This window comes from Anarhichas minor, unplaced genomic scaffold, assembly GCF_050575085.1.
Source record: "Anarhichas minor isolate MPS153535 unplaced genomic scaffold, ASM5057508v1 ptg000003l, whole genome shotgun sequence".
In the NCBI taxonomy this organism is placed as follows: domain Eukaryota; kingdom Metazoa; phylum Chordata; class Actinopteri; order Perciformes; family Anarhichadidae; genus Anarhichas; species Anarhichas minor.
The window spans coordinates 4171558-4186597 of NW_027466449.1; the positions used below are offsets into that span (position 1 = coordinate 4171558).

The window sequence follows — 15040 nt, forward strand, 5'->3', positions numbered from 1 at the left end:
AGAAAGAAGCGTAGCTCTGACAGGGGGGCCCTGGGTTTTGTCATTTAGTCTAAACACGTCAGTTGGGTGTTTGTGTTAGCTGGCTGGGGGTATGGATATAGCGGGTGGATGGGGGAAGAGCTCCATCATCAGTGGATCTCCTACACAAATTCCTAAACCTGAGTTCAGCCATTGTAGCCCAGTCGCAGACAAGGAACCAGCTCCAACTGTAGTTTTATCCAAAACCATAGAACTGAAGCCACGGCCTGGGACCTCATTCCAGCCCTAATTATAACCTGGATTACGGTCCCGAGGAGACAGATACCTCTTAGTCCTTCAAGACTGCAGTAATGGGGATATAATATAATATTCTATGTCATCTAAACTCCCTAGCTTGTGTCTTTTAAACTTCCCTCCCTTAGAGCAGCAGTGCTGCCTCAGCATCTCCAACATCCCCAGCTTGGAAACTGGTCAAAGTTTTCATGTGAAAACAAGAGCTACCAGGGACTTTTTATTTTGACTGGCTATGATGCTGAAAAAGGGGAGAAAATAGGTTGCAAGGGCGGTTAAAAGTGATTACAGATAGTCATCCATGAACGTGTGTTTGGTGTTTGACTTAAGTCACTCAGAGGGAGAATAAACAGCAGGCTGTCTGGTGGGTGGACAGAAAGAATAATACATAATTACAGACATTAAAATGTCAGGCCAGCTTGTTGTGGATGAGACCTAGTATTGATCCCAGATGGCAGAGGGGCTAAATTGCCACTGGGTCTGCTGGCCATAATGCATGTTGACAAGTAGGAGGGGGGGAATGATGGAGAAAGAGACAGACAAAAAGTGAGACTACCAGAAAGGAATTCACATAGAGAATGAGAGCGAGATGAAGAGTGTAAAGAGTCAAGGAAAGAGGTAAACTAACACTGGAACAGAAAAAACATTTCATACTCCCCATTTTTCCCCCAAATACCCTCTTCTTGCCTGAAGCTTCCCACCAACTGAGCGACTAACACTGAAGGCATTTCAGGACTTAAAACAGGGTGCCTGTTTGGTTGAAAAATAGACCAACCATTTTCATAATTTCACAAGTTTTAGAGTGCAGAAAAGCCACACACACACACATGATGATCAATCCCGCCAGAATTAATGGTAAGCAGAGTCATTTACCAACTACAGCTGCATACAGCAGGTATGAATTGCAATTCTTCACAAAGACAGCTCTAGTCTAAGCTTTAGACATGGCTAAAATGTTTAAAACTAGGGGAAAATACCTTGATGGCTATGTGAAATGAGCTGTGACTAAATTCCTTACGACAAACAATTCTAAGCAGGTCATGCACACTAAATCAACGTTTGTGCTCTGTTGAAATACACCTATGTTCCACAATGCAGCGCACAAAAGACCATCAGAAGCAGCTCACACCTGCAAAAGTTAAAACAAATTGCGGATGGTGTCAAAGCAGCTGCAGTAAGAGCTTTGTTTTTATATTTTGGTTGAATCTAAATACCAGTGGCTCTTAAAAGCTGCACTTAGATAAACTGTTAATGCAGCTGCAACTACTGTTACTATGCAGTATGAAATCTGTTGTTGGTGACTACTGCCATACAAATTCAAGCCACTGGAGGGCACTGTGCACCAAGTAATAGCATGTATGTTATTGTGTACAGGGAGAAAGAAAGGGCTAAAAAACTATGAGCACAACAACTGTTGCTTTTAGTTTAACACAATGTGTGTTTGTTGCTGCTTTTTCATACCTGTCAGGATTACATGCCCTGATAAGGGGCAGGATATCGAAAATGTCAGAATGAGGACATTTCACCTTTTTGCTTTAGAGTTTGGAGAACAATAAGGTTTTAGTAAGAATTGGCACGGGGAGTAGAAGGTTAGCCTCGTGGATCAAATGTAATCACTGAAGGTTTTCTTGTTACCTCTTATCCGTGGAGCTCGAGGCCTGGTTCATCTCGCTGTTGGAAATGAAGTTGCGGATTTCTGAGAAGTACGAGTCCTCCTTCTCATCTAAAAGTGCATGATTGTCTGGCTCGGAGTTTGGGGAGGAGATGGTGGTTCCTAGGTTGGAAAGCATCCCGGACTGTTGGCTCACTGTTGGGGAAAGCGTGCAGTCATACACATCCACACGCATAACCACACATGGACACGCACACACACACACACACACACACACACACACACACACACACACACACACACACGCATGATTAGTTTGATGATCATCAGACATACATAATAGATAAGTTTTAGGATAATTATAAATATTGTGGTTGTTATTACTATTATACACATTATTCACATTTTAATAAAACAAAAGGATGATATTGTGCTATTTTCTTGTCGTGAAACTGGGTTGAATATATTTTAACAAAAAGGTTTTATATCATTTGTGTTCTTACAAATTCTATACCTTAGTATAAAGATGGATTCCACTGTTACATACGGCATCGCAGGAAATGCTTTTTTCTTTTTGGTGACACTTGACATTAGATTAGTCTTTATCAAAAAGAAATAGTGGAGAGATGACATGAAAAAAGGAGAGAGAGATGCAGCAAAGGTCCCCAGCCAGATTTGAACTGGGACGTAGCAGTTAATGGTTGGCATGTTAACCCTCAAACAAAAGGGGGTAGCATAATCTTGTCTATGTTTTCATCCTGGAACACTAAAAATATAAGAAGAGGATGTGACACTGAACCAAACTGTACTGGTTACTCCTTTATTTTCCCTAAAAGACATGTTTGACTTGACTGCATGTGTAGTCAAACTCCAACCTTACTTTAGACTATATATTTAGGGGGCATTTATAGGTTTAGAAAAATATTTCCCCTTCATTTATCTTATTTTTGTTCTTTTTCTTACAGATTTCATAACATTGCTTTTGGATGAATCACAGTGGTATTTTAGGGTAAAGGATGGTGTCATTTTCAAAATATGAGAATAGCAGTGTTTGTGTTTAAGTTATGTATGTTTTCTTAGTCTGTATCTTTGCAATTTACGTTGCATACTTTTAGCAGATGCTACTCGTGTACTTCAATTTGACTCAGAATTAACAATCAAGGATACACGGTAAACAAAACATCTGGGCGCTCAACAATGAATTGCCTCTTATTAACATACTCAAGTCAAACAATTGCATCTCTTGGTATTTGAGCAAGTTAGTTTGTGTGTTGGTGATGTCACAACCGTTTACAGCTCCACTGGTTTATAATTAGTTGCATGAGGTAGAAACCAAGTGTATTGCTGTGTTTCATTAGGGTGTCATTTCAAATTTAGCACAATTGTGAAGCATGGATCACTTGAATGTAAGCGCTCAAATACACAATCATTCAATTAAAATGTTTCCTCCACACTGGGCATAAAAAGGCTGTTTTTGGCAACGCAGTAGGAAAAGCAAGTGTGAATTCTTTAATTAAGTGATTTTCCTACATCAAATCATTCACAGCACCAAGCTTAACATTTTTTTGATGTAAAGATTTAAAATTTTCCCAATGGGTAATGTGAGCATTTTATTATTCATCCCATTAACATAACACAAATAACAACTCCCTGTTAATAACTACATTTCAGTTCTCACAGCCTCACTTTTCTCAGAGAACATTGAAAGATGTTGCAAACTGACCAGGAATGTTCTCGTGCTCGTGCTTCTTGAGATGACGGTCGAGGTTGGTTTGTTGACCGAAGCAGCGGTTGCACAGGTGACACTTGAAGGGTTTTTCCTTGTTATGGATGTTGCGAACGTGGCGTTGAAGATTGGATGAGATGCTGAATGAGCGGTCACAGTATTTACACCTGCCAAAGGAGAACATAGTGAGCAGGGACTTCAATCAGAGGTGGAGGCAGTGTGTTCATGGTGATTTTATAACCCACCTGCTGAGGTAAACATTTTTTTTAAAAAAGGACATGTATGTTTAAAGAAGCAGAAAATAGGTTTTAGACATTTAGTGGTGCAACTCAGAAAATCTTTCAGGAATTGGAATGAAAAGAATAGTAGGAAGGCAATGGAACTTTTTGTGTCAATGAAAGAAACTATAATCATTCAAACTACAAAGTGGCTGTGTTGCCAATGGCATTCTCTAAATCCAGTTTTCTTTGTTGATTTTTTGGGTCTTTTATCCGCCAAAGATGCACCGATCTGGTTCCTCAACTCAGGGCATCTGGAAATAGCAATTTCCAATTTGATCTCAGAGCTCTCTCTTTGCAAAAATATAATATTTACACCACAGTGCCTGGAACTCATTGGGATCATTGCTGTCTAAGTAAAGTTAGTCCAGGAATTGATTAAGCCAAGCAAAAAAACTGAACAAAAGCAGTGCCAAGCAAAGGGATGTCAAGTGTGGAGAATAGCAGTAAGACAAGCAGACAAAGGGAAATAAATGAATAAAAACATCTGTGATGTCTAGACTGAACTAGAATAGAATACCTGTAGGGTTGTTCCCCTGTATGTGTCCGCAAGTGTCTGGTGAGGTTTGCCGAGCGAGGAAAGATTTTCCCACAGTACCTGGAGGGGAGAATGTAAAGGAAGGCAGGGAAAAGGGTGGTTAAATAATCAGTGTATTTTACCAACACTGCAAATATTTTATGTAACAGAGTGCAGTGTCATGTATGTAAACATGTCCTCAACACTGGAAATAACACGCTGCACCACAGGGCACTTACCTGCAGGAGTAACGCTCCTTGCCCTTGCGGAGGATGGCATCTGAGAGGGAAGGTGGTGGTGAGCGGAAGTTGAACAGTGGATGAGCGTGTTGCAGTGAAATGGGCGGCACATCCAGCTTTAGAGCGCCAAAGCTCTCAAGCTTCTCTGTCATGTTCTCCATGGCTGACATCTGAGGAGATGGTAGAAAACAAAAAAGGGAAGAGGTAAGAGCAAATATTTTGATAAGAAGGTGGATCACATTCATTCAATCAAATCAGTATTTGTGTATTAAAGATTTAATTAGAAACCTTGGAGTGAAAAGCTAAATTGAGCAATTCTGCCATTTTATATATATATATATATATATATATATATATATATCGAGAGAGAGAGAGAGAGAGAGAGAGAGAGAGAGCAAAGGAAGCCCTGAAAACAAAGACACAATGTCAGAAAAAAAAAAAAAAGCTTTGAGGAAGCAGTATATCAGAGTTTAGCCTTAATAGTTAATTGTGCTAAAAGCGAGTCACCTCTATGACCTATAACACATTAAAAAATGCTCAAGCACTATTCCTCCAGTGGCCCCCCCCCCTTTCATACACCCTAACCTCCAGCTTCAGTGCTTTGTTCTCTACCTCTTATGTTCTTCTGCCGAAGCTACTGCTGCAGGCTGGCAGACTGGCTAAATGAGGCATTTAAGAGTCCCGATTGGAGCTCTACAATATAGTTTGAGATACCCCCAACTGATAACCACTTCCCCTCCCCTACAAGCATGTGAACAAAAGGGGCCAGTTATGTAGGAGTTTATTTGCCAAAAACAGCTTACATCCTTCCTTTTTTTAGTGAATACGAGACGGGAGAGACGGGGACAGACACTCCGTCGCGATGTGTTTATTCGCAGTCTGAGAACGTGTGGAGGGGGAGCAGGGTGATTCAGACATGAGACTGAATTAGAGGTGGCATTGTTTTTGTTTAACTGGGAGGATCACAGCTGAGACACAAATGCTTGTGAAAACATTTTATCAGGGATATTGATCAATTATGAGATGATGCCATATGATGAAAAACACAATGTTAAGTACAGGGTGAACGTAACTGATAACAGTTGCCATTAAATACTTTTTTGTTTACAAATTACAGAAAAAATAAATCCGTGTTAGCTTTTCTTATATAATTTTGTAAAGTCCAAACGACACACATATTATGTATAATGCCATATAGGACAATGCATGTTCATTTTATCTAAATGTATCTGTCTGCCTATGCACCAAATGAGTGTTTTGCAAAGTCACAGTTGATAGAGGACACAGATTTCCAGGTCAGATTAAACAGTTTCCCCAACGAGAGCCCCCCATTCTCCTGGAGACAAACACAGGATGTCCTTGATGGACACGGTGCTATTATCTAGCCAGCCAGCCAGCCACAGAGAAAAAGATTGGAGGGGGTTGAGTTATTAGCTGGCCTGTGGGCTCCCAGTGAATGAAACAATGCCACAACTAAGATTAGCGTGGCCAAGAGAGGCAGTTTGTTACAATTCAAACGGTTATTATTCTCTCTTTTATTAATACTATCATTCCTTGTAATCAAGACTTGTAGAGGTAGGGAGGGTCTGGGGACAGTCGAACAATGCGACTGATTATCAAAGGGGCTGCGATAACAGACTGTGTCTTCTGAAAAAGGTAGAAGTGACGAGGTACACAGGCGCCATTCAGTAAACAAAGGAAGAAATCATAGAGAACCCTTGAGAAAATAACATCAACACTGTGGAATGATGGTGCATAGGGCCCTATCAATTCAGGTTGCAGCAGCGTGGGAGGCAGGAGTGAGGTATTTTCACATAATACATGGTTTGAAAATAATAGTCAATTGTATCTAGGAATAATCAGCCTCTATGCAATACCTGGAGGTCAATTCCCATGTTGGGTACTCCCTTGCTGTAGTTCTTGTTCAAAGGTTTATGTACCTTTTGCTGTTTCTACTTAAGATTGAACCAAGTGCCTTCCTAGATTTGAAATGTTGCTGGGTGTGAGTGCGCTAAGTCTACCTGTGGATGGAAGAGTGGCGGTGAGGGCCTGAGGAATTTTTCCTTCAGAGCTCCTACGGGGTCGAGTAGCTTCCTCTTCTCCACCCTGCTGAACCAACAAAAAGGCAGAGGGTTACGTACCAAGATCAGAGTTAATTTACAACTTCATACCACACACTGAACACCTTCAATGTGTGAACATAAAAGCGTTACGGTTGCTCATGTGGAAATAGCAGTTTCTGGTCTAATCGGGGCTAAAATACCTGTATATGGGGTCCATGAAGAATGCTGAGGGCTTGGCGTAGTGCAGGGGTGGCGGCTGGTGGGGCTGTGCGTGTTGCTGCTGGTGCTGGGCGATGGATGAATGGTGCAACGACTGGGAATGTGGATGTGGAAACCCAGCTGGGGTTTCGTCCTTGATGGAGACCCCCTTTCCAACTCCAAATATGTGGTTCTTTCTATTTTGTGGGTCAGCTACCACACCATTATGACCACCTCGGCTCCGGCCGCCAATGCTCAGGTCTAACGGCTGTTCTTCACCGCTAGATTTTGCTAAAGGTCCACTACTGCTCCCAGTACTACTTTTGGGGTTTGAGGGGTTTGTTGGGGTGAGATGAGCTAATTTGGTCTCCTTGGCCTTTATGGTGAGATCAAATGGTGACTCTCCTGTGGAAGCAGGAGCTCGTGGTGCACCAGACACCATCTTGTGCAGCTGCTCGTGAGGTGACTTGGGCTCTGCCTTAAAGAACATGCTGGGATTGAGGGCACCTCGATCAGCGCTGAAGGGGTAGAGGGAGTTGTGGAAGCTGGGCAGAAACTGGAAGGGAAACATGGAATGGTAGGGCAATGGACCCATCTTCTTCTCCTGATGGAGACCAATCAAACCTGGACCAAAATATTTCTCAGCAATAGATGCGATGGCTTTGATGGAATCTGTGGTGACTGCATTGGGATTTGTGTGGGTGGGCGGGAGGGCTTGCTCATCAGGCGGAGGGAAGAAGGAGTGCTGGGATGATGCAGAAAACTGAAAGGGACGATCAATAGCAAAGTTTCCAGAACTAGACACAGCTGTTATCAACGCACTGTCTGTGTCTTCTAACTGGTGGCCTTCTTGACTTGATATGGCCCCAGACGGCTTCCTTCTTTTACCACTTCGCTCACGTTCACTCTCTCCATCGCTCTCCAGGTCAGAACCATCACCTGAAGCAGTACCGGTGGTGGTGTCCAAATCTGTACCACTTGTGGTATTAACGTCTTCAAGGTCACTACCGTCAGACAAGTCTGCCATCTTAGATTTGGGCTTGGCTTCTCCAGAAGACAAATCCAGTTTGTTCTCTCTTTCTTTGACTTCCAGCTGATTCAAACTGTTACCTCCATTGGTGTTTGTGGAGCTAACCAGGGACAGTGGAGGAGCGTCTAAGGGACTCCGAGGCAATTTCACCTCCTGACTGCCACCGCCCAGCGGGCTCTTTAGCAAGGGGCTAGCCGGCAATAAAGGTGGTCGCGGATACAGTGATGGGGAGAAGATACCTGGGAAACCATGAGGTAGGGATGGGAAGCCATGGGCTCCAGGGGAGAAGGGCAAGCCAGCATGAGGGTGATGTCGGGAGGGAAAGTAGTCAGTGAAGCCTAAACCTGACTGGTTTAGACCTTGAAGGTGGGGATGATGGGACTTGACCTTGGCCATGATGGGGCTAGAGCTCAAGGGGATGCCATGGTTGAACATCCCTGCTGGAGAGCCATAATGGTTTTTGCCCTCACAGAAGCGGCGATGCTTGTTGAGGGAGGAGGTAGTGCTGAACAACTGCCCACAGTCTTTACACTTGATCTGGGTACGGCAGTCAGCATGCATACGCTTGTGGCGGCAAAGGTTGGAGAACTGGGTGTAGGATTTGTGGCACACCTCGCCTGGGGGAGCAAATAGAGGCAGCCCATCAGGGCCTGGTTAAACCCATTTTAACACTGTCTCTAACTTTGTATACCAAATCAATAGCAACACATACATCTGAATGGAAAATGCTGATGAAATAGCTATAGGACAGATCTGTGGATGGCACCAATCGTTCTGCAAATTGAAACTGCCAAATTGTTCCTAAACTACTGTATCTACATTGAATATATTTTACAATAACAACTGAACATATGCAAGAAAGAACATAAAATATATGTGTAAATAAATACCTTAAAGAGAGCAGAACAATTGGACTCTAATCCATGATTAAAAAATATGTGTAATTCATTTTGCTTTTTTTATTACTATTGTAGAAGTATTCCAAACTATATGTCAAAGTTTTTGCTTGGAAAAAAAGAGTAAACAGGTCAAATGCATTATTTACATCATACAATCAAATTAATAGCAATAGAAATCTGATCCCTTGACCTGTATGCTTGGTTCAAACAATGTAAACTGGATCAAAAAGTAGATGAGGTGGACAAGAAATAGGTAAAAAAATAAATGGACTGTTAAGAATAAGGCAGTCATTAACTTGGAAAGCTCTCACTTACAGATAAAGGGTTTGACACTGCTGTGGATGTGCTTATGCTGCTTGAGGCCTGACGAGGTGGCAAAGGTCTTGCCACACTCGGGGCACGTGTGAGCGCGTGCCCCCACGTGCTGGGAGCGGATGTGACGCTGAAGGTTGCTGGGATCTGTGAACACCTGAAATTTGAAACAAGCGTATGAAAATACAACGTACGATAAACAATGCAAGAAAAATGCATTTTTTCCAGAATTAGTAAATCTATGTCCAGTGCCATTATGAATGAAGCCTAAAAAACAAGACCAGCAGAATTTCTGAAGAAGATGATAAAGCCTGTGTGTATGGTGTACAACTTACGTGCCGGGTATGCTGTACCTTATCACAGTTTTCACACTCAAAACGCTTGCCACTGTCATGTGACATCTGGTGACGGATGAGGTTGGACTTCCAGTTGAAGGCTTTGGGGCACTGGTCACACTTGTACTCCCTCTCCTCTGTATGGACTATCATATGTTGGCCCAGACTTGATAAAGAGAGCACAAGACCATCAGTGAAATCAATACATCCTACAAGTCACAAGTCATAGGATAAATGGACTGTATGTGTTGAATGTGTATCTCTTTATGAGTACTTAAGTATGGTAGAAATTGTTGTCATGCGTCTGTGTACCTGTACTCATTTGGGAAAATCTTCTCACAGTCTTTACATTCGTGGACGGGCTCGTCGCTGTCCTCACGTTCCTGTTTGAAGTCCTCTCTCAGTGTGTCAAAGATGGAGCCGGTACTGGAGCATGAATACTTCTGGTGCCGCCGCAGCTCAAGTGTTGAGGAGAACAGCTCATCACAGTCTTCACAGCGGTACATCTGCTCGTCTGCACATACACAAATACACACACATATACTGTAGGGTCAGCCATCACACAATTAAGCTTCCTAAAATATATAACAGCCATTAGACTTCCCCTGAGTCTACCTGTTAACAATTAAATAAACTACTAAATTCCTTATTTATTCTTGTTGTCAAAACTGCATTTTCCAGTTTCACCATTCTGTGAAAAAGAATCTGTCTTATGTATCATCCAATGAAATATATGGAATAAAAATATATTTATCAAATATTTATCCAAAAAACAAAAACGAAAAAGCCCTCGTATAGAAAAAATAAAATAAAAAATCTAAATTTGGAGTAACCCATTTAATCAGGTCAAAAGTAATTTTTAGTATATTAAGTACAATAAGTTTGTCAACATTTTAGGCAGCAACTGAGACAATTCACAGTATTAAATGGTGACTTTTATATGCAAACATCTATGACTACATTTTGTGGGAGTCAAGACAAAACCTTGCTGTGCACAAAGAACCAATGAAGTGCTGCTTTGCCGCCTATTATTTATTAACTCATGAAGGTCTCATATTCCTGATGATGCAGAACCAGTTATGCAGTTTCGTTATAAAACTGTTGATACTACTAAAAAAGAGGAAAATATATTATCTGTGTGTTAGTTAGAGCTAAACAGGCTCTTATTTAAATAATAAAAGCAACAATCCTGCAATTGACATACCCATAAAATTAAAATCAATTAGCAGTGAAATGTGGCCCTCATTAACACAGTTAATTGCTTGTTAAAGCAAGTGTTTGCTTGAGACTGTAGGTGTAATAGCACACAAGGGAAACAATAGGGGCTGGTCTTCCCCTTCCATGTTGATAACCTTTACAATACTTCTCACCACCAAGGTCAAATACATCAAACTCGGGCCAGCTTTTTCAATAGCAAGTTCCTGAGTCAGACGCCAAGTTCAACAGATCAGGGGAAAGCCCAGCGGAGTGCCTCTGTGCACAGGCATTAATGTGTGTACGTGTGTGTGTGTGTGAGTGTGCATGTGTTTATGTGAATGTTTTCCAAAAAGAATGAGCCAAAGGAACTGAGGTAAGCAGGGGCACGGTGGCGCCAACCCCATGGTGATTTCAGCGCCAACCTGCCATACCCTCTTTGCCATGACCCAAGCAGCCAACGCCTGAGTCGCCCCCCCCCCCCCAGGTGTCCCAACACGTGTCCCAGCACACCAATCCATCATTTCAAGGTGTACTAAATGAGTTTATCCAAAACGACTTACAGTCACCTGTTTTCTACTGCATGTGACCGTTTATCCAGCTGGAACTTCTTGGGCACATTAAAAGGGCATTAGTGTAGCAACAGCAATGTGTCTAACCTTGGGGAGACCTTCTGGTCAATGGCCCATTACACGGAGCTTAAATGCTAAACCAACGCGCTCACTTTGACATCAGCGTGCACATATTTCACGGAGAGCATTTGCTCTGAAGCGCAAACATGTCAGCACTCAGATACTTTTGTCTGTCTCCTATTAGAGCGGAATATGTTTCGGAAAGAAAGGGGTGCAAAACTACAATCATTTTTGTTGAATTTGAAACGGGACGAGGGTGTTGACTAAATCTCTGCGTGGACACTCAGGTGTGCATCCGCCTCAATGAGGATACTCGTAAATAAAGGTGCTTGCGTGTGTCTATCAGTTCCTGTGTTTCTTCAGTAAGTCTGGTCTGGGCAGGTGGGGTGGTGTTTTTTTTTGGGGGGGGGGGGGGTATAAAGGGGAGACTAATAGCTCTCTGGGAGACGAAGGGAAGCACAATTATGTGCAGTTTAACAGCTAATCTGGGAGCATGGGTGAGGTCTCAGGGGACTCCTCAAGTCCTCTACTTCAAATTCCTTCTCCGATAAGCCAGACACAGAGAGCAGGGCTGCACTGCCAAGCTCCCACTCAGCCGTGCTACCTTTCTCTCTCTCTCACACACACACACACACACAAATACATGGAGACAAAACAGACATCATCCCTTCAGTAGCTGGACTTTAACTGTCTCTCTTTGTCCCTCTCTCTTTCTGCTTTTCTCCCTGCACTTACAAATAAACATCCTCAAACAGTATATGAATTGTTACACTTGTTTTTTTTTTCCTTGTCTGCCTTCATCCCTCTCGCACACCAACACATAACACCAAAATACTTCGGCTCTGACACACACATTCTGGCAGGTGTAGTGTCACCCTTTCGGCCTCCCTCTATATTTCACATACATAGGCCTACACACAAAGGAATTGAACAAATAATTTACAAGTCTGCTCCATTTTTGACGAACTCCTACAACATGCCAATCTGCTTCTTTTCATCAATCAAGTTTGCTCTGAGCTTCTGTTCCCTCTCGCGTCTTTGCCGTGGAGATCCCTGCATAAACTGTGCATCACACAGGGAAAAACCCGGTGAACTGCAGAACATCTCACCAACATCTTGTTCTCACTTCACCATTTTATAGTCAATGACAAGTAAGAGTAACCAGATTTTTTTTTTTCAACCGTGGTTCCAGAAAGACTGGAAACATAACAAAACAATGTTACCTGACAACAGCATTTCACCACAATAAGTCCAAGATGTTTAAAGAAATACAGCGGAACTACGGCCCCTTTTCCGCTTAAGTGAACTCTGACAGAAAAGCCCAGATCGACAGTGAATAGCTGTCCAAACTAGATTATGGGATAAAATATTGGATATATTCAGTCTGACGTTTAGAGGCACGGTTAAAACATATGTAGCCCCACTCAAAGGGGGGGACGGGCGGGTGAGAGCACCTAAACATGTGATGCACTTTGAAATGTGATCCAGTAGGCCTGTACACTGTATATGCAGACATCAGTGTTCAGCAAGGTGTAGCGGAGCATTTAACACACAAGATCTTACAGATTTTAGAGCTGTAAGAAAAAGGAAAGACCAAACTAAAACACACATGCATTTATTTGGAAGATAGATATAAAGTCACAAAGGATGTATTATTTATTATATTCGACAACACTGACCCAACAGCCAGTGTCAGGCCACAAGGATTCTCTTCCCCTCAACATTAATTGTAATTTGCAAAATATTTTACACGTCTAACTAAAAACGTGGGTTTAAAGATTGGTTTAATAAAATGTTAAAAAAACAAAAAAAGTATTTTAGGCTGCCAGGTTCAATCAACTTGTACCTTTTCAATTATTTAACAATAGGCTATAGCCCACATGTGCTGTAGTTATTTTTTAACAGGAATAATAAAAGTACCACTAAAAATAACGTTTAGAGGTTTGATCAACTTATTTATTTTTTTTACTCAGAACATGGGCCGATTCCCAGGGGCATCAAGTAACTACACACCCATGGCAAAGTCCATAAGTCTGATACTTTGTCGGCCTAATGGCCACTCCAACTTAGGCTGTTTTTCTGAGGACAAACTGCAACGTTGACTTGTGAAAAGTAAGATAGAATTATTCGTATTATTCTTTGGCTGAAATGTGACAAATATAACTCCAAGCTCTCGGCTCAAAGGTCCTGAGTGCACCCATATAAAGTGTTCTTAAGGATATGACTTCCTAATAATTTCCGCTTGATCCATGGCTTTCAGTGAGCAGAACATTTCTACTCACTAAAGATGGAATATGACAAGTGCCAATTGACGCCCGAATAGAGAATTACAGGCAGAGGCCCATTACATTGCAGCATTGTAATGGCACAATTCAGACCAGACTCTTACGAGTAGCCTTCATTATTGGCAGGCCAATTCTAAATGACAGGTCCAAAAATGGCTTTAATGCGGGATTTAATTCTATCCTGGAAATTTATGATTCGAATAATTCACATTTCTTGACGGAAAAAAAAACTTGGAGAGAGAGAGAGAGAGAGAGAGAGAGAGAGAGAGAGAGAGATGGTGTCTTTTCCCCCGTCACATTAGCGAGGTTATGGAGTGTATTGGCCGCGAAAGCAGCACAGGATGCAGGTTGGAGTTTGTTTAAAATGTGCGCTAATGACGCGCATTAATCTTACCTTGTAGGTTGGGTGCCATGGATCCCTCCGGGAAAATGCCGTCCTTCATATACACTAGGAGCTCCTCCCCTGCTTCAATGTCCCGGACAGCTTTATAATAAATCTGAGAGAGAGAGAGAGAGAGAGAGAGAGAGAGAGAGAGAGAACGATAGAGGGAGACTTTAACTTAAGGTCAACATGGAATTAATAAGCCTGGACCCCAACATATTTATTAGCGCAGATAAAGAAAAGAGCTGCTGAAATGGATCATATAAGTATATCAACATGGTTATTATTAATACATTAAAACGCCATGTCAAAAATAAGATACATTATCCAGAATAGAGCAGATTTAAACATATTTTGTTTGCAATATTTCACAAATTATTCGTAGGCCTATTAAAAGCCTCGCCGTCAGAGGTTATTTTAATATATGATACTAGACAATGGTGAGTTTTCTTCTGCATGTACTCAAAGTTTATAAGCTAAAATAAATCAAACGAATAGAAAAAAAAATAAAAAAAATCCCTTCTTAAACTTAAAAAAACAAAATAGGGGTATACGTTGTTTCACGAAGAATTACTGAAATATTTAAAAAAGAAAGAAAATGCAGAAGGAATCAGACGATGCCAATACTGCTGTAATACGTTTAAACAGACTTAAAGAGTGGTGAACAAACGGAAATAAACATCAAACAGCTCAGCTGCTCTGTTGCATTTTTCATTCACATCTGCAGCAAACGGGGAAATGTCGGGTCTTTACCTGCACATCTATTTATCTGATCATTGTCATTCAATTTGTGTGATCAGGCAGAAATTACTGCTGGATTAAGAAGGTTTTTTGCTCGATGTAAGGACAAGGAAAACTGAGGAATTAGAAATAATGTCAATATTCGAGTCCATTCAGAGCCGAGGCCTTATCAAGTATCTACCGAACAACTCGAAAATCCGTTAACCAAACGAAGCTTACACATGTAGCCTTGTCTAAGGAAAATTCCTTAAAATAGATCATAATTAACGTGAATCATTTTCTTTTAAAAAATAGGCTCACAGCTGCTTTCATGCATCCCAATAACCC

General features: G+C 41.6%; 1 protein-coding gene across 1 annotated transcript in view; it reads right to left on the minus strand.

Moving 5' to 3' along the window:
- The window catches only part of prdm16 (PR domain containing 16), a 163092-nt gene that overhangs the window by 6340 nt on the left and 141712 nt on the right, over positions 1–15040 (minus strand). The window contains exons 7-16 of the mRNA XM_076102219.1: positions 13985–14087; positions 9792–9993; positions 9480–9645; positions 9148–9301; positions 6906–8583; positions 6664–6751; positions 4643–4812; positions 4407–4484; positions 3606–3775; positions 1906–2077 (exon numbers count right to left, since the gene is read on the minus strand). Of these exons, the coding sequence (XP_075958334.1) occupies positions 1906–2077; positions 3606–3775; positions 4407–4484; positions 4643–4812; positions 6664–6751; positions 6906–8583; positions 9148–9301; positions 9480–9645; positions 9792–9993; positions 13985–14087 (2981 nt within the window). The remainder of the gene's footprint in view (positions 1–1905; positions 2078–3605; positions 3776–4406; positions 4485–4642; positions 4813–6663; positions 6752–6905; positions 8584–9147; positions 9302–9479; positions 9646–9791; positions 9994–13984; positions 14088–15040) is intronic.